The sequence below is a fragment of the Taudactylus pleione genome, unplaced genomic scaffold (assembly GCF_031769625.1).
Source record: "Taudactylus pleione unplaced genomic scaffold, aTauple2 ptg000170l, whole genome shotgun sequence".
Classification (NCBI taxonomy): domain Eukaryota; kingdom Metazoa; phylum Chordata; class Amphibia; order Anura; family Myobatrachidae; genus Taudactylus; species Taudactylus pleione.
In genome coordinates, this window is record NW_028284572.1 from 1223997 (window position 1) to 1250574 (window position 26578).

At 40.6% G+C, this 26578-nt stretch overlaps 1 protein-coding gene across 2 annotated transcripts in view; it reads left to right on the plus strand.

Annotated features, from left to right (window-relative positions):
• The window catches only part of FSTL5 (follistatin like 5), a 658814-nt gene that overhangs the window by 624347 nt on the left and 7889 nt on the right, over positions 1-26578 (plus strand). For both annotated transcript variants that reach the window (XM_088475339.1, XM_088475340.1), the window contains one exon: positions 24955-25079. In XM_088475339.1, the coding sequence (XP_088331465.1) occupies positions 24955-25079 (125 nt within the window). The remainder of the gene's footprint in view (positions 1-24954; positions 25080-26578) is intronic.

The following is a 26578-nucleotide window of genomic DNA, read 5'->3' on the forward strand; positions in this document are numbered from 1 at the left end:
ACACTGTGTCTATCTCCATTGTCACTTGCGAACATGATTACATCACTTTTATAAAAAAAAGTGTCTATATCTCCCCCAATCCTGGCACCTAGGGAGATGGGAGCACCCTATTTTGAAAGAGGAAAGTCTCTTCTTCCAAACTAGGTGTCCCCCATGTAAGTTAAAGTTTAGTGATCAGTGTGATTACCAGATATTAACCCCATCCTTGCTTCTATTGTTTCAGAGGTACCCACATTTGTAGAAGTGAGTGCCCTCTTTAAACTAATGGGCCCTCATAGAAGCTATTGTGTCGTGATCAAATGGTATGGAAAACATCCTTATACAGTATATGCTCATGTAGTATTACTCCCATAATGGCACCTGCACACATAGGAACACCACATTTCAATGATTGGAGTCCTTAGAAGTTATGGTCTAGTGATCAACTGTGATCTGTAGATACTGTTATATCACCCTGCACTATGAAAAAATGATGGGGAGGGCACATTCTACAATATCTTCTCCATACTCGTCTAAAAACATGTAGAGGCACATTTTTTTAGAGAGATGAGTGCCCTTTTCTAAACAATGTGCTCCCTTAGGGGGAGATGTACTAAGCCTTGTAGAGTGATAATGTGGAGAGAAATAATGTACCAGCCAATCTGCTCCTAACTGCCATGTTACAAGCTGTGTTTGAAAAATGACAGTTAGGAGCTGATTGGTTGGTACTGTATCTCTCTCCACGTTATCACTCTCCAAGGCTTAGTACATTTCCCCCTTAGTAGTAAGTATTTTCTGGTGATCACCAGAAAGTAAATAAAACAGTCCATACAAAAAAAATCAAGCATTGGTTTGCTTGAGCATAGAAGGTGATTGCATATGAGTTTTTAGTGAACTATGTAGAGAGGTGGAAAAAGTCTGTAAAAGCATCCTCTTAAGTTGGGTGTAGCATATTTTATTGCCATTCACAATGATGACATTCATTAGTTCAACATGTGTCTGTCAACATGTTCAGAATTCTATCCCTAAAGCTAATCCTAATATAACCCTAACCCTAAGGCTAATGTTGTCATTATGACAATGTTGACATTTTGAGAATGTTGACCTTCATGATGTAAACATTTTATCTGTTCTGCCTTCACTGTGGACCTTGTGAATGTCCACATTTTAAACAGAGACATGAGGTTTGATTACATACATATTCAATTTTTGTAAGTCTTCGCATGCACAGGATGTGTTTTGCGTATGCGCAGAATGAGTCCTGCGTGATAGCACGCAATGCTCCCAAGCAATCCACCCCCCAAGCGTTTGGGGGTGGATTCAATATTTGTTCCCAGAAACAGAAGCGTGTTACCCCCATTTCCTGGAAGTGCCAAGGCCAGGGTCTGCATTGGAGGATGCATATTTCCTGGCCTTGCAAGCTTGCTGGAGGCGGCCAATCTGAGTAAGCTTCAGCTTACTCAGATGGCTCATACCGGAAACATTGTGACCGATGGTGGAAGTTGAGAAACCCTGCTTTAGAGCCTACTTGAAATGTGTGCAATGTGCTTTGACCAAGTTTAGCTCAGATTACCTGCCAGGTTTAACAAACTTAAAACTTTTAATCAGTGACCTTCTCAAAGCTAAAGCTTCCTCAGAAAAAAAAAGTATTACAAATTAAAGAACCTTCATATTTACAGCTGCCCTAAGCAAATAATATCGAGGAAATGCACATGCACAAAAAAAACAGTTTCATTCTGAATGTACTTGGCAATACTAACGGGTGTACAATTGGCAGAATATTATTTAACTGTTTGATTAGTAATGAAAAAATCCCAACATATAGATTAACCATTCATTTCAATGTACTCATTAATTTCAACAGTCTGTAAACATTTTTATTATTAACCTTTATTTATAAATCACCAACATCTTTCCTAATGCTGCCCAGTACATCGAGGGGATTATGATACCAACAAATTCCATACATACATACATACATACATACATACATACATGGGACAGAATGGTAGACTATGTGCTTGACTTTAAACCCTCACATCCCTGAGGTCATGAATTTAATTCCATGACAAAGGCACTATCTGTTTGAATTTTGTATGATCTTCCACACTCCAAAAACATACTGGTAGATTAACTTCTGAAAAAATTCAATTCATTGTGTATGTGTGTCCATGTGATAGGGACTATAGTTTGTAAACTCCTTAGCAGGTGTACAGCACTGACAGGTTGATGTGAAGTTGCTGCCATTGATCGCGGCTTTCTGTGTCAAAGTTTATCCTCATTACCAGTGTTATATTTGACCTTTATTTTAGAAGTTCAGCCAGACGTGTTTCTTGAGCTCATTACTACAAAATAGGAGAACAGACAAAAAAGACATCACATGATGTAACAGACAGTAACTGTAACATCACAAATATCACAATACCAAACAGACCTGCTACATGCATACTGCTAAGCACCACTGGAGAAAATGTCGCTCCTATGCTGACTTCTTCCACCATAAATACATTGCTTCATCTTACAGCACTGTCCTTTCACTTGCCAAGCAAATATACTGTACTTCACCTCTCTAATATACACCATTGAGCAACTTGTGTGCACCTCCTTACTATATCTCACTTTCTCTCTTCTCACTCAATTTTTGACTATCTGAAATTAAGCTTCCATCCCCAACATTTAGCTGAGATTGCATCCATGAAAGTGATCATTGATCTACTTACAGCAAAGTCTGAAAGCAGTTTATCCATACTCATCTTCCTAGAACTCTTTGCTGCTCTAAACAGTGTTGATAACTTTTTTCTACTACCCTCCAGTTCATTGACCCTTGTAACTCAGTTCTTTCCTGTTTCATTTCCTACCTATTAAACCAATCCTTTAGTGTCTTTACATCTGGAGCAGGCTCCACTCTCTGTTGATGTCACACAAGGCTCTGTTCTTGACATTACCATGGTAGTATGTCTGCGGGCCGAGTCCTATACAGACGTGTCTCCTCTCAGGCAGTGTGACTGTGTGGGAGGTGGGGGCCCAATGTTCTGAACTTGAACCCTGCACACCTTGTTCCGGAGTGTACTTAGTGCCAAAACACACAAGATACGCTGCACAAACTGGCATGCATTCATTCAACTTCGTATAAGGCCCTTCATCTTTGTTTAAAAATAACTTACAGTTCTTTCACAGCACTGCTAAGTCACACACATTTAAATAACTAAAAAATCTCTCTAAAAACTCTTGCCCATTTTCTGAGAATTTAATCAAGCTTCTGACAAAATAATAGGCATTTTCACCTAGAATTGGAATATTTTTCCCGTGGTCTGCTACATAAGAATTATTGTTATGAAGAACCAATTGTTATACCCGTACATTTTAGTCTTTTGTAATTATACTTTATCACAGTAACCTTTAATCATTTCTACACATTACAAAATAATTACTTCTTTCATGCGCTTTCAAGAAAGACTTTTTCCAGCATTGCTTCATTATATTTTCTTAAACCACCCAAAATGTATTTTACTTAAATAAAATTTTCTGAAACTTTATACCTTACTTATATCTCAATTGTTCTTAATGATATACAGACCTTGTGTAAGCAAAGATTGTCTACTACTGTATTTTATAAAATGTTTCACATACTGTTGTAATCGTGCAAGCGCTCAGTAATGTCGCATAGTGGATACGCGGCATAAGAATAGTACTTTTAATATGCCATATGCTCTTATAGTCTAGGCTAATTGCATTTTGGTGCTATAGGTTAATACTGTACTTTTCAGATTTGTCACTGTTAATAAATAACTCCCTCTGGTTGAGTACTTAGGCCCATATTCAATTTGAGGCAAAAAGTCCAGACTTTTCACCTGCTGGACTTTTCGCCTCCTTCACCTGTTTTCCAGGCGGAAAAGTATCGTGCGCGTGCCCGCTATTCCCCGTATTCAGTTCCAAAGTAGGTGAAAATGGGAACAGGCGAAACTTGGATAAGCAAAAAAATACGGGAATTTTTGGGAATTAATTGTAGGACCCCCCTAGAGATGTCCAGACCTGGGGGATCACTATGGGTACCCCCGTTTTTGCCTGCAGAAGAAAGTCGGGTTTTTGAATAGCTGCGGCAGGTGTTTTTTTCCCGACTTTGAAGAATTGATGCAGATGAGCACTTAGGTTTTTCTTTTCATTTTTAAAAGTGGTCCCATCAAATTTGGGGTACTTGAAAATGGGTACTGGCATATTTTTAATTCCCTAAACTAATTTTTTAAAAATTGTGCAAAAATGCACCTGCCGCTACTCTGTGCAATGAAGAAAACAAACCCCTGTGGATTTAATTTGTCTATTTTAGAAGTGTTATTTAGTTTTTTTTTTCACCCCCCAAAAAATATATATGTATACATATATTTTTTTGCACATTTCATTTTAAGGGGGCATTCCCAAAGGTGCAGGCTATCTTTTCTAAGCCTCCACCCCTAAACCCCAAAACTGCACTTTTTTTCACCTGCTGAAGGCAATTGAAAAATTATCTCCGTTTTTTTTAAATTGACTGTTTGCACTATCTACGAACAAAAATGGGAATTTTCGGGAAATGTGCCTGGGACCCCCCTAAAGATGTCCAGCCCTCGGGGATCGCTATGGGTACCCCTGTTTTTGCCTGCAGAAGAAAGTTGGCTTTTTAAATAGATGCGGCAGTTGGTTATTTTTTCTGACATTGAAGAAGTGATGCAGAAAAGCACTTAGTTTTTTTTTTTTTTAAAGTGGTCCCATCAAATTTGGGGTAAGCATATTTTTAAGTCCCTAAAGGTAATTTTAAAAATTCTTCAAAAATACATCTGCTGCACAATGAAAAAGCACCTGCCACATACTTGGGGACCACACCAGAATTAATTACATTAGTTTGGCATTTTGTTTCCCTATTATTTTTAATTTCACCCCAAAATTTTGAAATTTTTTTGGGGGGTGTCCCAATTTTTTTTTACATTTTTTTTGCACATTTTGTTTTAAGGGGGCATTCCCAAGGGTGCAGGCTATTCTTTTAAGCCTGCACCCCTAAACCCCAAATCTGCACTTTTTTTCAACTGCTGTAGGTAATTGAAAAATTATCCATGTTTTTTTTAAAATGACCCTTCACCCCATTTACGAAAAAAATGGGAATTTTCAGGAAATATGCCTGGGACCCCCCTAAAGATGTTCAGACATGGGGGATCACTATGGGTACCCCATTTTTGCCTGCTGAAGGAAGTCGGGGTTTGTAATAGCCGCGTATGGTGCAATTTTGCGGCTGTGAAGAAGTGGTAAAGAATAGCACTAAGATTTTTTGGGGGGGAAAATAACTATTCCTATCAAATTTGGGGTACATGAAAATGGTGGTAAGCATTTTTTTAAGTCCCTAAAGTTATTTTAAAAAATCTGCAAAATTGCACCTGTCGCTTGTCCCTGCAATGGAGAAAACACCTGCCGCATACATGGGGACCCGGCCTGAATTAATTTAGATAGTTTGGCACTTTGTTCCCCTATTTTTTTTTTTAACCCCCAAAATTAAACATAACTTTTTTGGGGTGTCCCGAATATTTTTCAACTTTTTTTGATGCAGTTTACCTTTAGGGGACTGTCTTAAGGCTGCACGAGGGTTCCTGCAATGTTGTACCCCAAAACTACAATTCTGCTCTTTTTTCCGCCTGCTATTCATAGGCGAAACTTTTTCGCCTATTTCATTGCATTGACTTTCCGCCTAGGCGAAAAGTCTTCCAAATTGAATACGGAGGAAACTCAAAACAAGCGAAAATGACGCCATCGGCGAAAAAGTATCGTGGATCCGGACTTTTTCGCCTCAAATTGAATACGGGCCTTAGCCTGAGTTATTGGAGAACTTCCGGTTCTTACTTCTTACAGACATCTGAAGATACATAGATAGAGAGAGAGAGAGATAGATAGATAGATAGATAGATAGATAGATAGATAGATCGATCGATCAATGGAATTTCTGATTCATAAAACACATTAAAATTGTATTCCAAAAGATCCACCTATTATGTTTGTCACTGGTAACAGGAAAGTAACCAACAAAGCTGAGATGTACAATAACAACCATAATGGGATTATTTCATTTGAGGGAATTTTGGTGAATACAGTATTAGTTGTTGGATGAATATTGGTAGTAAATGTACACAATTGGAATTGGTAAAAACAAAATTAGTTGTAGTATACACTCAAAATAATTGAATATAAATTTGTTTTGACAAAATAGATGACATCACAAATGCATTTCATGAATCATGAAGTAACTGTTCCATCTCCTATCATTTAAAGAGTCTAACATATCTGAGTATACTACAGAATATCTGATGGGCAATAAGGCTTAAGATTATCTACAGACATGTCCTCCGTCATTGTTGCTGCAGTCACATTAAACAGCCCTACTAGTTGGGTCTAGTCCTGTGCGAGTTTATTCATGCCGAGTGTCTTTTGGTGCATCTTTTTCACCACAAATGCATCTGAGGGCTGTATTCAATTAGCAGCAAAAAACTAACGTTTTTCGCCAAAAAACAGTCGAAAACGCAACTGGTGGAAAAAAACTGGAGAAAAGTTTTCTCCATCCCAGACCAGATGAAAAAAATGGACACCCCACCTAATGACAAATTACACAAAATAAAAATTGTAAGTTGCGCACTTAAATAAAAACCGTTGAAAATTATAGGAAGCTATTTTTTTTTCCAGGAGATTACTCTTCCATGTAAATTGGGGGTACGTTAAAATGGGTGCAATTGTATTTTCGTGTCATACAAACATAATTTTAAAAACCGTAAAAAAAACGCCTGCTGCAACCGCGTGTGATCTTTAAAATACTTCACACATCCATACCGTCCCACGAAAAATCAGACCCAATACATTAAAACCATTTTCAAGGTTTTTTTTGTTTACCCAAAATTTGCGCGGTCGTTTTTCGCAAAAATGTGCAACTTACAAATTTTTGGGGGGTCATTTATCATTAGGGGCGGGTTTCCAAAGGGTTCTGAAAGAAATCCCCACATTTTTAGTAAAAAATAGGAATTTAGCTTTTTTTTTAATTGAATACGGCCCTTATTTGCAATGTGAATAAACTGCACATGCAGACTTTGCTGATTAAAATGATGTATGTTCTGTGCGCGACTGCAGCTGTATCTGTATAGGAAATGCTACGTCACAGTGTCAGTGCCTGTTTTCTACACCACATTCTATTGTGATGATTTTTACAGACTTGGCTGCACACAGAACATACACATGCCGCATATCATATTAATCAGCAAAGTGTGTTTGTGCGTCATATTCGCATCGCATTGCCATTAATGTCTCTGATATTTATTTTAAAAGAATCACTGGAGTACATGTACAGCTGCAATACTTTTATCGCAAATAGCACAGACAACCAGCAGAAAATATTTTTTTTATTTAAATAAAGTATTTTTCAGAAAAAAATTATGTGTTTATTGTATGTTATTTTCATTAAAGCACAGTTTATTACATCAGACAGAAAAACAGTATTGTATACAATTATTGGACTTATTGAATTATTGAGTTTGAAAGAGCAGACAAATTAACTGGATTGTCCAATGCACACAACACACACAAACAAAATAGTCTTAGTTCAAAAGAAATAAACAAAGAAGACTATACCATGACTGTGCATGTTCATCCCCCTGATAACAAGAAATGTAAAGGGAGAGAAGACAGATATTGTCCAAATACCCCAGGCATGTTACCTGGGAAATAGTCAATATCCTGGCACATGGGATGCCGATGCTGGAAACCCGACCGCTGGCATCCCGAAGGTAAGTAGCAGGGTTAGGGGGGAGGGTTCACTGGTGGATTCATGGGGGGGTGATACGGGTGATCGCCCCTGTGCACATAGCCCCAATTCCCAAAATCCCCGCCCACTTATTGATGCTAGGGTAGCTCAGTTGGTCCGCGGCACAGCACCAGTGTGATGTACCTGATGCATCATGTGACAGACCCTCTTGGCTGGCTTGGCAGCGGGCCAGCTGAGCACCACTGAATAAGTAGTGAGACTTACTGCAGTGAGTGAGGCTTGATTGTGGGCCGTGGCTGGCCCCCCTGTTACTGTCCTCCTTTGTGCATGCGCAAGCCAGAGATTTCTGACATGCGCACTGAGGACAGTCAGAACGCTGAGGATCTGTTGAGGCGGGCACCATCTTGAGGCTCAAGCAGCAGAAGAGACTGAGGCTGGGCTGTGTGGGCTGGCGGTTGCCACATAAATGCAGAGTTGGATTTGTCTTCTCCTTCTGTAAGTCATTGTGGAGAATATCATTAGGGGCCTGGGGGGAGAGGGTTAGGGTTCTGGTGCACATGTTGGGACTGGGAAGCCTGCTTTGTGGAGCAAATTATTATGGGGGGTTAGGGGGTCTGTGCACACATGGGACTGGGGAGCCTGCTTTGTGGAGCAAATTATTATGGGGGGTTAGGGGGTCTGTGCACACGTGGGACTGGGAAGCCTGCTTTGTGGAGCAAATTATTATGGGGGGTTAGGGGGTCTGTGCACATGTGGGACTGGGAAGCCTGCTTTGTGGAGCAAATTATTATGGGGGGTTAGGGGGTCTGTGCACACGTGGGACTGGGAAGCCCCAGTCATCCCATATCCAACCCATGTTAACTACCAGGGATCAGATAAAACAAATTAGTGCTGGTTGGGGGAAGTACTGGAAAAGTGTACTTAAGGCATTTATTAATTTGGCTTTTAGTCAATCAAGGTAGGGAAACATTACTCCACTTTAGTCTCCTTCTCTAATGCAGTATCTATGCAATCCATTATAAAAATGAGGTACAATTAGTTTGAAAAAGAAAAGAAAATTGCAACAAATTCACATTATTCCACACTGTAATGCCCCAGTTCACATTATGCCACACAATTTCACCAGTTTACATTATGTATCCCCACTGTACCCACCTCCTGCTAAATTTGCACTCCTCCATAGGCAACTACACTGTATGCAGACAGAGCAGCTCTTGGTTCTATTAAGCAATGAGTGAAGCTGCACTGCTTGCCTCTATATGACATACTGTATTGAGACAGTGGAGCTGGTCAGCTTGGGGAGGAGCATTAGCGATATTGTCTTGCTCCTGTTTCTTTTGGTAAATGGCGGTCCAAGACACACCTGGACCAACCTGAAATGTTGCCTATGTTGATAAGTCACTTATCTTCAGGTGTGTTTTAGATCGATGTGTTCATACAATATATAAATTGCTTAACATACAGTATGTATATTAAGAAACCTTAGCTGACAAATGTAAAATGTAAGCATTTGTAAAAGACAGAAATAATGTGCTTATGACAGCATAATGCTAGTTTACTAGTGTTACTGTAATAAAAATCTAATAAAAAGGTAACATAAAGAAGGAACATATTGTGAGTCACATAAAAGATACTGTACAGATTTACCAAGGGCTATTACACTCATGGGATACATTAACTGGGCATACTTAATGCATCAGCATGTGCAACGTGCATTTACTATGCATTAAAGATTAGCTAAACAAAATGCTAACAACATAAACTTTTTTTTAGTTTTCTTGTTTTGCATAGTGCTACTAGACAGAAGAGTTTGGAAGTTTTTTGACACATTTAATGGATAATTGTTAGATTTAAATTAAAATATATATATGGGTCTATTTACTAATGGGAGATAAACTCTTGTTACTTCAAGAACAACTTTACCCTCTCTAATAAAAGGTTACCATCAGCTAATCTACAGTGTTCCCCAGGTTTCTCAAAACCTATTTAAGAAAGATTGTGGTAATACTGTACATGTACTGCTGTAATCCTACAGTTACTCTCGCTATTTTCGGATGTCTAGAGCAGGGCAGACGACCAGAAAAATTGACAAAAATGAACCCTAGTTTTTATGTGTGTGCGTGTACATGTGGTAGGGAGTATAGATTGTCACTGGGGCAGGGACAGATGTGAATGGACAAATCTAAAGCGCTGCGGAATATGTGTGCGCTATATAAATAACTAGTAATAAATAAACAATTGTGAGCACAAAATATGGATATAAATTCTCAAATGTACAAATCATTAAAAGGAGTGACAAGTTGTCTATACTATACTATACAATGCCTACATATTTATGTTAATTACATATTCAACATAAATCCCTGATTGTTCTATATATGTAGAAAATGAAGAGAGTGAGAGAAGTAGTTTTAAACGTAAAGCAAAACTTTTAGGTACAAAGGACCTCATTCAGAGTCGGTCGAAGCGGCCGCACGGTCGTACGGGAAAAGGGGCCAGATATGCAAATGATTCCCTCGCAAGTTCGGATCGGTAGCTGGCCGACCAAGGGGAGGAAGTGGCTGGAAGACAAAAAAATACGCCCCCTTCTCGTACACATTACACGTCATCTCCGGGCATATAAGGATTAATCGAGACCATTGGGAACCATCGGAACTGGTCATAGAGCTTAAGGTTGACCATACCCTCTCTTAAGCTCTACGATCATGTCAGTGTAAAAACCTCCCATGTCACATGTGCCATGATGCTACTTTGTTAATTATGCACTCCCATAAACCGTATGCACTCCCATAAAACGCCGTTCGCATAATTAGGCACGCCTGCGTTCGGATTTCCACTCCCCCGTTTTCAAGCACCTTCCCCTGTTACCACCCACAAACGCCTCCATCTGTCACTCAAACTACCGACCTGGCTGTGTTCAAGGAGAGAGAAATTTCTGATCGTAGCAGCTAGTTTGCGCACGCGCATTGCGAACTTTACGCATGCACAGTATAGCAAACATCGGTGGTGTGCGACCGTGCGGCTGCTTCGACCGACTCTGAATGAGGTCCAAAGACTCTTCCTGAAAGTATAGGCTAACTGATGATTGCCACCATATATAAACATATATAAAAATCTGGCAGTTTATTTGGGCAAAGAAGTTCCCACTAAAGCAAAAATACCTTCTTAAAGTAGAAATAAGCAGTTTGGTTCTACTTGGTTATGTTCAGATCTGAAAACAGCATCTTATTGTTTTTCTCAAGTGTTTGTTTTGGATAGCCAATAAGACAAATCCGAACTTGCGATAATTTGGTGAAAGAACAGAGTAGAATGAACCGCTCATCTCTATCTTAAAGGCACCGCCGCCAGGACCTACATATATCATTTTGCTAAGAGACGTCTTATGCATATGAAAGTGAGATTTATCCTGGACCTATTCATCCTTCTGCAATGACACTCCTCATGTGCTTGGCTCCTACTATCATAATTAGCTACAATATGCACCCCCACAATCATTGCCATCCATGAGAATGGATGCATTATTAAAAAAACTAGGTACACGAGCCACAAAATAATTTATGCTCTGAGCAGAAACAATTTCAACTGCATAAAATACCCTTCTGTTTGCAAAATATAGCTATTGGTAATTAGTAACCTACATTGAACAATCACAGGTATTTAGGAGTTTAAAAGTGATGGTGGAAATTAAAGTGATGAACATAAATTGTTTCATACAAACTCATTTGTAGATTAAAAGCTTGAGTCTGAGTTGTACGTAATGTAGTCACAATTCCAGCAGCTTCCAGCTATCAGACATTCCATGTGGACACCGTCTCTACAGTATAATCAGATGTATCTATGCGGCTGTACCAGCCAGTCAGGCCTCTGCTTGCCAGAGCACCTGTCATCATTATTATTATGTGCATTAGCAGCACAGGAGGGACCTCTGCATATGCCCACCTTTGAATAGCCAGCAACTCTGTCTTCATGCCTACAACCTGCCTTTGGGATGGTTTTTTTTTTTTTTACATGTAAACGTCCTGTTGCCACCAAGTAATGTCAGTTTAGCCATATGTGAGAAAGGAATGAGGTGCGACCGACTCAAAATGGCTCATAATTGTATATTTATTTTTTATTATTTATTACCAGTTATTTATATAGCGCACACATATTCTGCAGCGTTTTACAAAGAATATTTTACCATATACATCTGTCCCTGCCCAAGTGGAGCTTACAATCTATATTCCCTACCACATGCTCACACACATACACACTATGGTCAATTTTTTTGGGGAACCAATTAACTTACCAGTATATTTTTGGTGTGCGGGATGAAACCAGAGTACCCGGAGGAAACCCACGCAAGCACAGGGATAATATACAAACTCCGCACAGGTAGGGCTGTAGTGGGAATCTAGGGTAATATTTTTAAAGCTTATGTTATACGAAGTGCATTTTCTGTTTGCATTATTTTTATACTCCAAGAACAAAACTGCAGGATTTTTAGGACACATGTTTATTTGATTTCATGTTTTTTAACAAGTGTATTTCATGCTCAGACAATCAGAAAGTGGAAGGTCTGTGGCACATGGCTCTTTCAGCATGCTGCATTTTATCATTATACAATAAAAAATACACAAAAATAGAGACAGGAGGAAAATAAGCAACAAATAGCACTGTTTTGATATAGGTAGAAAATTTGTAGATGCCATAAAGATATTCTCCGTTGGTCTGAATAACATGTTTATTTTAAGGCTGCCAGGGTACAGTAACAGATTAAACAAATTTTGGTGATATTGTGCACAATAAATCCCCAAAATCAGCCAGTGGAGTGCAAAAGATTAAGGAAGTTTTCACCTTTCTCCCTTAGATGCAATGTTAAAGAAAAAGATTTTTGACTCCACTCAGGCGCTTTCAGGAATCACCATGAAAACCATAAATCCATAAAAGTTTTTTGAACAAAGTGTTCCGTAATTAGAGAACACCAGGAAATATGCAAATAAACAGAAAAACAATAGCGCAGAGATCTCCAGACAAACAAAATAAATTTTAATTCTCAATGGTTACACTCACATATCAAATAAAATAACAGGCATATAAGCAGACCATCTGCTAATGTGGCATAAGTCCTCCCACTAATGCTGAGATGTAAAAACAGCCAAGGTAGAGCCCAGTTCCGGATACTTAGCTCATCCAACGAAAAGGGAGCAGATGGAATCACCACCAGGTCTGCTGTATCAAGTCCGCGGCCACCGCTCAATGCGTTTCAGAATCAAGTTCCTTGTTCGAAAGTGGATATGGCTGCACTGCGTTATGGGGCTTTATATACGCCTCCCAATCAAAAGTCATTAATAAGATTCCTTTCAGCTGAACCTCATAGTGTGACATCTATTACAGACTCTAGAGCTCGATTTGATCACTTCAGTTTCCGCTCTGCGTTCCACGCGTCGGATCCAAGATGGCCGCCGTTATTCCCGGCCATGACTACTTCCGGCTATGTCGACTTCCGGTCAATAGGAATACTTCTGTGCGTTCCATTTGCGCTTCAAATTAGTAGCAACAGAAGTCTTTATAAATTATAGCAGCAGGTTTTCAGAATAGATTATTTTAGGGTACAGTAGTTAAAGGAACACCCACAAAGGATTCACCCTCAAGAACCAATGGCCACAGTACTTTGAACCTACCATGCCAGCTAAAGTCAAAATAAAACACAAAAAGACGTAATAAATAATTGGTAAAGTATACTGAACAGACATCACTTTGCAAAAGTATTCACCATTGACTGATTCTCAAATTTTTCTGAATTCAAAATTCCACACTGAAATTTTGTTCACCGTAAGAATTTTATTTGAAAGCACTGTGAATCAAATGTTTGCTACAAAAACATTTTACGAAGAAAACAAACAGTAATAACCATGTTAACTCTTTTAGGATAAGTATCCTAGCTTTTTACAGTGTTCAGTAGTGAGTTTGGCCTATTTTCCACAAAAATTAGCTTTTGTTTGTTCTATTTAGTCAAAAGATGCTTATATGCACCACAACTTTCAAATAGTGCCGCAGATTATTAGTTGGATTAAACTAGAACTTTGACTAGGACATTGCAGGACATTCACCATTGTGTTTGTGTTTCAGTTTTTAGCAGACTAAAACAGGTTTACTTACAGTATTTTCCTGTATTTCGCATTAACTCATTCTGCCTTTTATTTTAACAAGATGACCAGTCCCAGCTGATTAAAATCAGCCCCACAGCCTAATGCTACCACCATGGTACTTTACTTTAGGTTTGATGTGTTTTAAGCTATGGACAGTGTTAGACTCGGCCACACATAACATTTTGCTCTTTGTCATCTAACTATAAAGCCCTTTCCACAATGTTTCACTTTCATGTAGGGATTCCAGACCCAAAATTATTTACAATTTATATTAATTTCAGGACTGGGATTCAGAAAAAAAAAAAGAAAAATGGTAAGGCAGCTCAAATCTCTACAATGGAATTTGGAATTTAGTTGACTAGACTTTTGATGTAATGCAAACTGCAATATTCGAAAATATTTTGGAGCATTTTTTCATTTGCTGAAAGTATGATACGAGTCTTGACCATCGCGACCATCGAAACTGCGAGCAAAAGCCTGCGGTTGAGTTTTTCAACCGCAAGGCCAGGAGTGATTTTGGCTCTATCAGAGTCAAAATCACTCCCACTGACATCACTAGTGATGTCAGTGGGGCCGGCTTCAGACGGTAGGCGTTCCCTTGGGAACGCCTCCATCTGGCAGGCACACCCCCGGCACGCCCACCAAAAGGGGCGTGTTGTCAGTCAACATCGACAGCACGCCCCCTTTGATGAGACACTCCGAGCGAAGGAAAGTCCTTTGCTCGTCTGGTCTCGCGCATGCGCACAACGGAGCTCCCTCCATCGTGCGCATGCGCAGTGCGGACCATCGACCCACTTGCGAGCAGACAGCCGCTCGCGAGTGGGTCTGAATGAGGGCCTAAGTCTTTCTGGTGCACTCTTAAATAATTAGAATAGAATAATCGAAAAATATATTTTTACATATAGTAATACTTAACCTTTAAATTAATATCATAAAATTATCCTCAAAGCGTATTACAGATACACTCCTTAGGGTCCGGGATCACCAACAGTAATCATTCATTAAAAATGTAGTTCCATAGATAATACAATATTATGAAGTTATGGCGAAAATATTATTCTCTCAAAGTTCCCTAATGTAATCATATAGACAAATATTTGTCAGAGAACCCGAGTGGATACACCACCTTTGTATAATGCAAAAATATTCATTAATTATGAGACTTAATTCAAATAAAGGTCTGAGCAGCTGTAATTTCTGACTGAATATTTGTGCTCATATATCATATAGTCATAATACCACTAATGATTAAATTAGAGCACATACAATTCATAATAGTCTAGGCTAATAATTGTCGCTGATGTCACTAATCACACACCCTTGGAAAATTAAGGTGAGTTCAGTATAATTGTATGCCTTGCCCTGTTACCTCAGGGACATTGTTTTGTTTTAGGTTATACAGCAATGTGATAGTTTCAAATCAGGAGAAAGTGTATATACCTGTCCATACCGCCATAACTTCATAATATTGAATTATCTATGGAACTACATTTTTAATGATTGATTACTGTTGGTGATCCCGGACCCTAAGGAGTGTATCTGTAATACGCTTTGAGGATAATTTTATTATATTAAATTAAAGGTTAAGTATTACTATATGTAAAAATATATTTTTCGATTATTCTATTCTAATTATTTAAGAGTGCACCAGAAAGACTTAATTTGTTCTTCTGCTTCTTTGCAAAACAGTTAAAATTGTGACTTTCACAAATATTATCTGGTGCACCACCAACCATAAAGTCTTACTCCAATTGTGTATAGTTAGGACTATAATGTTGGTTTTTCATAATGTTGTTTTATTTCTTTATTATGTGTATTAATGGTTCGATTGACTAGTGTTGATCCTACCCAACTCTTGTCTATAGAGGCATAGAAGGGGCTGCATGCGATCACGCACGACCCGTTCTGCACATTAGCAGAACGGGTCCTGCGCACGTGCAGATTCCAGATAATTATCCAGCGCTGAATGAGCCCCCAAGCCCACAAATATAATTCCTCTATGGTACTACTGTCACACTTTACAATGCAGTCTGCAAGAAAAAAGTTTGTGTGTGTTATTTTTTTTAGACATATCGTTAATATTATTATATACAGCCTGCAGGTACATAGAAATAATATCATCTTTACCATATATATATATATATATATATATATATATATATATATATATAATTTGTAACTCAGACAGTGCACCACAAATTTAATACAATTCATTTGTAGCAAGTTGTTTCTATTTTTAATACTAGGACAAGTGAATAAAAGGCTGCCTCAGTCTCACTGGAAATGTCAGTGTGATTTTATAATTGTTGTTTTTAAACTCCAATCCTGACTCCTGGGAGAATATTTACAGAAGTGCGGGTTTTTAGAAGTGGTGATGTTGCCCATAGCAACCAATCAGATTCTACTTAACATCTATCTAAAACATTCTAAAGGATAATATCTAGAATCTGATTGGTTGCTATGAGCAACAACTCCACTTCTAAAAACCTGCACCTTAGTAAATATATTCCCTGGACTCTTATCCTGATGAGTCCTTCTGTTGAAAGTGCTGCTGCAAACCCATAACAGCAAGTGTTAGGAGACAGAGTGAAAAGTGATAAGGTGCCAGCCAATCAGCTCCTAACTGTCAGTTTTCATACACAGCATGTGAGATGGCAGTTAGGAGCGGATTGGCTGGCACCTTATCACTTTTCACTCTGTCTCCTAACATTGCTCAGTAAATAGACCCCATAAATACAACTGTACCCATGACCATTCCTCCTCCACTCTGACTCTCACCTTTCACTAGTACTACTGTCTACTCAGTCTCTCTCTCCTCTCTCTACTACTACTCTCTACTGCAGTCTCTCTGTAGCTATCCATCTTAAAAGGTGCAGCAGTAGGAAGTGGCGTACTTTACATAGTACTAAACACGTCTCTCACTCCTTTCCCACTAGCTGTCCTTCCCCTCCACCATCAATGAGTGACAGCAGCAGGACAGCATGTAAGTCACACTAAAAGCCCTTGCACCCGAAAACTGTGCTGCTCACTGATGTGGTCACTGAGACTGTAGACAGACAATCGCTATGAGCGCTGTCTCAGTGAACACAAAAATCCCATTAATACAAGGGATTTAATGCTGAAAATCCTGATTCATTTGGGCACTCAAAACAGGCCAAGATCCTGGCATCGGATTTTTCTACTCTCTAATGTAATATTTTGGCAATCTCCAGATGTGCTTTTACATAGCTCATTTAGAATAATGGTGTATATTGTGCAACCCTCTCATATAGTGTTATTTATTTATTACCAGTTATTTATATAGCGCACACATATTCTGCAGCGCTTTACAGAGAATATTTGGCCATTCACATCAGTCCCTGCCCCAGTGGAGCTTACACTCTTTATTCCCTACCACATGTGCACACACATACACACTATGGGTAATTTTGTTAGGAGCCAATTAACCTACCAGTATATTTTTGGAGTGTGGGAGGAAACCGGAGTACCCGGGGGAAACCCACGCAAGCACAGGGAGAATATACAAACTCCAGCACAGTTAGGGCCGTAGTGGGTATCGAACCAACGACCTCAGTGCTGTGAGGCAGTAATGCTACCATTACACCATCTGTGCTGCAAAGAAAATAACTTGATATGGTAAACGTGTTCACCTTGACTATTGAACTCTACAGCTCCTTCAAAGTTATCATTTGCATCTCTGTGGTGTGTCTAGCAAGTTTCCCTGTTCACGCAGACTAGAGTATTTTGAGGATCCACCTTTTCTAAGCAGCATCTGCATGGCTCAATGTAACTTCTACTGCCTGATGATGTGGTTATTGACTTTACTAGTCATCTGCAACATTTTACTAATTGACATTTAACTTTATCTCTAATTTTTTTACTTGCTCTACAGTCTTCACTCTCACAGCTGTCCTTCAGGTTCACAAACTGCATAATGTTCTCTTAGGTGTGGGGCTTTTTATCCAGGAAACACTTTAGTTGTTTTAATGGGGATGTAGTTAAAAAACCTATGATCGGGATGCCGGTTGATGAAATCCCGGCCCCAGAATCCTGAACCGCGGCCAGAAGACCAGCGTGGGAATCCCAACATGAGTGGAGATGCCGACGGCGGGATCCGACAGCCGGCATCCCAATTGTAAGAACAGCAGGTGGCCACATCCGTTAGCTGTGGGGGGGGAGGGTTAGGTTTAGGTACCATGTGGGGTTTAGGCATTAAGGGGGGAGGGTTAGGTTTAGGCAATAACCGGGAGGGTTAGTGTAGAGAAAAGGAGGGTTAGGGGGTGAAGGGGGGAGGGATAGCAGCAGGGTTGGACTGGCCCACAGGGGTACAGGGGAAATCCCCGGTGGACCCCACTGCCTGTGGGCCCACCCTCCTCCTCTAGGTGTCAAGTTCAAAACCTCAAAATATAGATTGTTACTCTACTAGATGGTCAGTCACGAGGTGGAGCAGGACCACTGATCAACATTAGGGCTTGGTTCCCTTCAATAGAAACTACACCAAGATTTGTCTAATGGTGAGCTATTAATCTGTAGTGGCTGGCCACACCCCCACTGGTGGAAGACCACTCCCCTTAAGCATGGGCCCCTAGAACTGCATTCCCCCGGTGGGCCCTTCTTGTCCCAATCCCACACTGGATAGCATACTTACTTATACCCTGTCGGGATTCTCAGTATCGGGATGCTGCAGTTAGTGTTTTGACAACCGGCATCCCGAGTGCTGGGATTCCAAACCCAAACCGTTGGCCGGGATTCCATACCCAACCCGTTTTAATGATTTGCTGGTAGAGACACATTGTAAAGCAGTTGTGTTCTTGTTTGGCATTTGTTTTTCACCAGTGTACACTAAAAAAATTGCAAAATAAAAGTATCACATAGATTGTACCTATTCCATTTGATCCCAGCATCTAAGTAAAGTAGGAACATAGCCTTTCATGTTTGTTTGTTTTTACTTGAATTACACAGATGTGATCAATAATCAATATACAGTATCACCCCAAGGCTTTAAAAACTTCCCATTGAAATTGAGATATAACATCACATAAAACAAGACATTCGTCAGTATAGAATTCTGTATGCCAGTGCCAGTCTACATATGTTAAATAATGCAATGCCAAACTAAATTCTTTGAGGATTGTGATGCCATGTATCTATTTTTTACTGTATTATGCTGCTTCAGTATCGGTATATGATTACATACTGCAATCAGTATCTTTTTCACAATGTGTTGGGTGGACATAGGCAGACTGTACCTCTATTTGTGTATAAATCAAAGACACACAAAACACAGATGCAAGTGCAGTATCTTTGCTATTTTTTTTAGTCTAAAATAGGTTTCAATATTATAGTGCTGCAACATAGATTGCTTCATCTGTAATTTAATAAACTGCAAGTGGTGTGGGGAGTATATAAATGTGTCTCTTTGCTATGTATAATGGATACATTACCTCAAATAGATATCAATCAAGACATGATAGCTTATAATGACATGCCTTTTAATCAGAACTGCATGGTTGAAAGCAAATTGAACATAATTGCTACTGATTTCTTGCACATAACTAAGGGTCTAATTAAAACAGGGCTGGCTTAACCATTAAGCAAAATAAGCACATGTTTAGGGCATCAAGGGAAGGGGGGCACCACAGAAATTTTCCATTGCTGGATTTACCATGGACCTTATGGTGCAAAACTGCAAATGGTGGAGCTGAACTGGTTTTCCAGAAAGGGGCTATATACAATAAAACAATAATAATAAACTAGTAATAGTAGAGGTTAATGATATATAATTAATCTTGGGAATACAACAAAATTAGAATCTGGTAACTGGTAAATTGCCACATGGTCATCCGAGACTCACGTGATCTTTTTGGTCATGTCATCTCTCCTCAGCTCTCTTCTCTGGGGGCCTCACCTTCTCTCACACCCCTTGGCCCAGGGGTCACCATGGTGGTGGTGTTGGGGTCCTTCTATCCCCTGGTTACACCTACCAACTTATACCCCCCTGAACCATCCCTTACATTCTCTACATTTGAGGTTCATGCTAAACGCCTCTTTCAACCAGTACACTTGCGAGCAGCTATCATTTACCGTCCCCCTGGCCCTCCCTCCAAAATCCTTGACAACTTTGCTTCCTGGCTACCTCACTTTCTCTCCTCAGACCTTCCCTCCATTATCCTAGGTGACTTCAATATTCCAATTGATATCCCCACTGAATCCTCTGCTTCCAAACTCCTACCCTCACATCCTCATTTAGTCTCTCCCAATGGACCTCATCACCCTCCCATGTGAGTGGGCATTCGCTTGATCTGGTCTTCACTCACCGTTGTGATATTTCTGATTATTCCAATTCTCCATTCCCCCTCTCTGACCATCACCTTCTTTCTTTTAACTTAACCATCTCTCCTTCCCCTCCTCTACCTCCTAAGGCCACTATCACTAGGCGTAACATTGAGGCTATCGACACAGTTTCCTTTTCTTCCCTACTTCACTCGCTTCTCTCCCCTTTGCTCTCTCTCTCCTGCCCTGAACAAGCTGCTTCCCTATACAATGCCTCCCCTACTTCTGCTCTTGACTCTGTTGCTCTGTCGATCACTACTCACCCTCACAGATCCACACCTCAACCTTGGCATTCCAAATGCACCAGATATCTGCAAAAGTGTTCACGAACCGCTGAGCGGCAGTGGAGAAGGTCACACTCTAAGGCAGATTTTCCCCATTTCGAATTTATGCTCTCATCATGCACCACTCCACTAAAGCTGCCCTCGCTAAAGTCAGCAATGACCTCCTTGCTGACAAATCCAAAGGCCACTACTCTCTGCTCATTTTCCTTGACCTTTCTGCTGATTTTGACACTGTGGGCCAGCCTCTCCTGCTACAAATCCTTCAGTCCCTTGGTCTATGTGACACCACTCTCTCCAGGCTATCCTCCTACCTCTCTGACTGATCCTTCTCTATCTCCTCTCATGGCTTATCTTCCCCCCAACATCCTCTCACAGTAGGTGTTCCCCAAGGTTATGTTCTTGGACCACTCCTTTTCTCCCTCTATACGTCCTCTCTAGGTGAACTCATCAGCTCTTTTGACCTCCATTATCATCTCTATGCTGATTATACTCAGATCTACCTTTCTTCCCATGAAATCTCTCCCTCTCTCCTTACTTGTATCTCCAACTGTCTCTCTGCTATCTCCTTATGGATGTCCCAGTGATTTCTTAAACTTAATATGTTTAAGACTGAGATAATAATCTTCCCACCGTCCCACATAACCTCACTTCCCACTATTTCTTTATCAATTGATGGCACAACTATCTCCTCTAGCCCCAAAGTGCGCTGTCTTGGAGTTATTCTGGACTCATCCCTCTCCTTCAAACCATATAACCAGAACCTCTCTCAGTCCTGTCATTTCCATCTCAAATATATTTCCAGGATCAGACCCTTTCTCACCCAGGATGCTACTAAGACCCTAATACACTCACTGGTCATCTCCAGACTTGATTACTCTAACCTACTCCTATTTGGCCTCCCCAAATCCCATCTCTCTCCTCTCCAGTCTGTCCTCAATGCCGCCGCTCAACTCATCTTTCTCTCCAAATGCTCTACATGTGCCTCCCCTCTCTCTTACAAGCCCTCCACTGGCTCCCCTTCCCCTTCAGAACCCAATTCAAGGTTCTCACACTCGTTTACAAAGCCCTCACACACTCCTCTTACATTTACATCTCTGATCTCATCTCCTTCACTCACCTATCCACCCTCTTCATTCAACAAATGCACGCTGCCTCTCCTGCCAACTGATTACTTCCTCCTACTCCAAGATTTTGCCCGTGCTGCTCCCCACCTTTGTAACTCTCTTCCTCTCCCCATCAGACTCTCCACCTCTCTGCAATCCTTCAAACGGGCTCTCAAGACTCACTACTTCATCAATGCTTTTCAGCTCCCATCCTAACTTGCTGCTACATGCTCCTTCCTCCCTGTCTTCCCCATCTGTATCATGCCTGTATGTCTGCCCCTCCCCTTGAGAATGTAAGTGAGTGCAACGGAGCTCAGTACAGTGTTGCCGGATGGGGTAGTCTTCTCCAAATTTGGAGGTTTTTAAAGGCCTCGGGAAGATTTTTGGAGATAGCTTTTCTTTAGGGTTTTTTTGGGGAGTAAAATATATATATGGGGGGACCAAAATCTTTTAAGTGCTTACTGCCTGTAAAGGTCTTATTCCGGGCCTGGATGCAGAGATGGACACAAATCCGATATTTTCACTAATGGCCGATGATTTCATTACTGCGCCTCCTTTGAAGTCGTATGTTGCATTTGTCTCAGTGTATTATGATTGTCAAAGTGAGGATTTACTCACAAAGTGATGACAGGCAGGGACCATTTGTGGGTGGCAACAGGGAAGGGGTGGCGGCTGAAATGCAGACGCGTTATGACCGTTTTCGGGGCATGTTTCAGCCTGCAGATGCAAGTTCATATGCAGTTGCAAAGGCTCTGTATCTCAGTTCCGATGGCCATTCTGAGTAACCATAGGGTTACTGAAAAGTATGATAATCTTCTGATTTGCTTCTGATGATATGTATTTGTATGCAGTTGCTTGGAGTTGGGAAAGATACCTCTGAAAATATGCTTAATTACTCTTCTGCATAGCGCACAACTCCATCAACATGCCCTCACTAAACATTGCCTATATGAGCAATCCCTGGGGGGAACAGATCACAGAAATCAACCTGTAGCTACAGTAATTCAAACTGCCCCTTAGTCACGTGTAGGTAAAAAAACTAAAAGCAAAATTGTGTCACTAGAATTATAGGTAACGTCATCTTGCATGGACAAACATCATCATTCCTGGACAAAGTCTAGGAATGATGATGTTTGTCCATGCAAGATGACGTTTTGCCTCTTTCTGAGTTCCGTTTTTTTGGAGGGAAAAATCCGAACTCGGCAAGCAAACTCGAACCTATCCGAGCCTGCACATCCCTATCCCAAATATAGTGTGTACCACAGCTGTTATCATGACCAACCCTACTTTTATCTACATTCAATTTAATTTTCCATTTCACAGGCAATCTTCCATTTTCCCTTAATCATTCTGTGATAATAAGCCTGCAAAGATTAGTGTCATCAGCAAGTATAGACATCCTAGGCCATCTGCAAGGTTAGTAAAAAGATTGAAAATGACATGCAGAGTATTGATGCATGTAATACACTACTAATAACTCATGGCCTGATTCAGAGGTGGACTCACTAGCGCTGTTTTTGCAGTTGGCCAATGTTTTTTTTACTGCATTAAGTTGGCAGCTGTAGTGTGGATTTGGACGCAGAATGATTGACAGGTAGTGAGTGTTTTTGGGAGGTAAAAGGGGTTGGTGAGTAAAACACAGGCATGTTGTGACCATTTTGGGGAGTGTCAAAGCCAGCAACTGCGTCCTTGTATGCAGTTGTACTGGCCACGGTTTCCTAGTTCCAACTGACATTTTGAGCAACCTTAGGGTTGCTGCTAATTTGTGCGCAAGAGGTGGATTTGAGGCGCTGGCAGTCAACGTCTCTGTACAAAAGACAGAGGCTGTAGCATTAGCATATATTCTCAATTCCAGTTCGTACAATGACTCAGTGGTGATGGGATTTGAATCTACAGTATCTCTGATTTAGGCCCTCAATCAATATGTTGACTTATTAACTATCATTTCTTTTCTGTTCATCCATATTTTTACTGATGCCGACATTTCCTGAGCGAACATCCCCAATAGTAGCTAATTTGGGCTCTTTTTTCGGTGGTGTTTTTATTTTGGAAATACATCAGCTGTAGACAAAACTGTCAGCAAACATCCCCTGAGATAGATCGCCAAAGTGAAGAAAATAAATAATCTACAATGACATGAAACAGAAGGTAAAGATGGCCCACCTAAACAAGCATACAGTCTGAGACCAGTGGTGTACACTGATGTGAACGAATATCAACTGTAGCTGTTGGAGGGGATAGTGTGTGTGGCTACCATAATGAAAAAACAATTGTAGCTGACATGATAGATGAACTTGTCACTGTAGCAAGATCTGCTGCATGCAACCATGACTGTATTTCACCATTTTGAGTAACCCAACTTCTTTCCTGCTTGGAACAAAAAATACTTTTGCTTTCATGTTGCATGGGGTATTCAACTTAAATCCAAGAGCTTTTTCTGTGGTCAGATTGCCAGTTAACTTTAGCCTCAGTTGGCAAGTGATTGTGTTGCCTCACCACTAGTGTGCCTGTGATATAGCCACAGTCAGCAAGATATCGGGTGGGCCTAGTATTAGAGAGGGTGTAACCAAGCATGGGGGCCTCTAGACATATTTTTCCTGAATAATTAAAGAAACATAAAATTAATTAAAACTTTATTATATACATGAAATATTCTTCACTTAATTAAGAATGGCAAAAACAATGCAATTGATTAAAAGTGTTTCTTTGTTTACAGATTTTTATCAATATGCAGCTCTTGTTCATCTATGTGTAACTTAATGGGTGGATATATAACAACTGGCAGTGCCGGAGCAGGGCTCTCTTCTGCCCTATGCCATCCCTGCCCTAAACATGTGACATCATGGAAAGTGGCGGGGCTGCTGGCAGGAAAAGTAGAGAGCTGCCCAGACACTCCGGGCAACTCTACAATTGCAGAGTGCATGCCCAGAGTGTCCTTTTGATGCTCCAACCAGCACTACAGCAGTGCTACTAGCCCTAGGGTGACATTTAAGACACACTGGCATCCAGATGCAGGGGCTGTGGGACAGCAATGGCCTCAGGGCCCTGCATCCTGAGTGACAGTAGTGCTCGCATACCCTTCCCTATGGTCCTGACACTTGTTTTAGATTTCAGTCGTTTTATAACTCTTGGCTGATTAGTTAATGAAGCACATATTTTGTGGTAAAAATAAATAAATTCTACTTATAAATAAATAAAACATATTTTAATTTTAATCATATTGTTAAACATTAAGCATTTTAACCCTTTTGAATACATCACCTACAAAATTCTCTTTGTATAATGTTAAGAGGTTTTGAATTGATAAAATGAAAAAATTTTGTTTTGCTTTGATAATGATTGTATTCTTTTCCTCTTTGCAGGTCATAACCCAAGCCAGTGGAAGTGTTTCACATCATACCATCCATACTCAGCCAGTCGGAAAGCATTTTGACAGGGTTGATGACTTTTTCATTCCCGGTACAACATTGATTATCAATCATATCAGGTATAAACATAGTTTTAAAAAATTATGTGAAAAATAAATATTATATGTTCAGCTTCAAAGAAATTGTAGGTTAACATAATTAAATAGCAGGATACTACTAAAAGGCTAACTGGGATGCTAGATTGACAAATAGGAAGGATAGAGATAAGAAACACAAATAACATAGTGATGGTGATAATCTCACTTAACTGTAACTTTTAAATGTCAGGAGATCTGAAACAATAAGGATTAATATGACAATCATGGGTAATGTGTTCATCATAAGAGGCAAGTACTGTACAATGCCCATGTCTGCCACCTCTCTTTTTTGCTCCCATGCCACACCCCTCTTGGTTGGATCACCCTCACTTCCACCATGACTTTTGGTGGGGAGAACATGCAACCCAGCTCTGGAAACTAGATGGTTGGTCCTGCCAGTAGCATATGCTTGTCTCAAAGATTGAGCCATGCACATGTAAGAACACACAGGGGGTCATTCAGACCCGCTTGCGAGCGCAGGATGCTCGCAAGCGGGTCGATGTTACCCCAATGCGCATGAGCACGATGGAGGGAGCTCCGTCGTGCACATGCGCGAGACCCGGACAGCGACAGCCAAGCTGTCGCTCCGGGTCTCGCACCAAAGGGGGCGTGCTGTTGATGGTGACTGACAGCACGCCCCCTTTGGTGGGCGTGCCAGGAGCGTGGCTGCCAGAAGGAGGCGTTCCCATGGGAACGCCTACCGTCTGGGTCCGGCCCCACTGACATCACTAGTGATGTCAGTGGGAGTGATTTTGGCAATCAGAGCCAAAATCACTCCAGGGCTTGCGGTCACCGAGACCGTACCGCAGGGTCTCGTCGCAAGCCCGATGGTCGCGATGGCCTTGACCACCGCGACCATCTTTTTGGCCGCTCGCATATGCTGTGGGTGGTCACCCACAGCTATGCGAGCGGCCAGGAGGCCCCTCCATTTTCAGGTAGGAGGGCACTGATTCAGAGCGAGCGCTCTGGTCAGAGCGTCCGGCTCTGAATCAGGCTCACAGTCAGTACAGTGAAACTGTGAAAGGTTTATTAAATCATTTATGGTTCCTTGCAGAAGGGCAAAAGCTTGCCTGATCTTAAGGGGTAAATTTACTAAGATTCGAGACTTTCAAAGTGATTTATCTCGCTGGTACTTGCCAAAACTCAGGTGATTTAATCCCTTTTTTTATTCCAAATTTACCATCAGGTGATTTGAGGCTAAACAAGTTTGCCGATGGTGAAGGAGATCGAGATATCTCTCCCAAGTAACTCGTTTTGCAGGAGATTACTCACCCGAAATTGCAGTGTTTTCTCTCTGCAAATCTCTCCCGAGCTAGCAGCCAGCACATATCAGTGAGATATGTGCATGCTGCTTGTGTGTTAATACTTGTAAAAAATAGATAAATGCTTTTTAAAAAAAAATGAGTTCCCGCCCCCCAAAACACTAACCAGCCCTTGACATGCCAGCTAGTCCTGGTTCTTAACATTACAGGGAAAAAAAT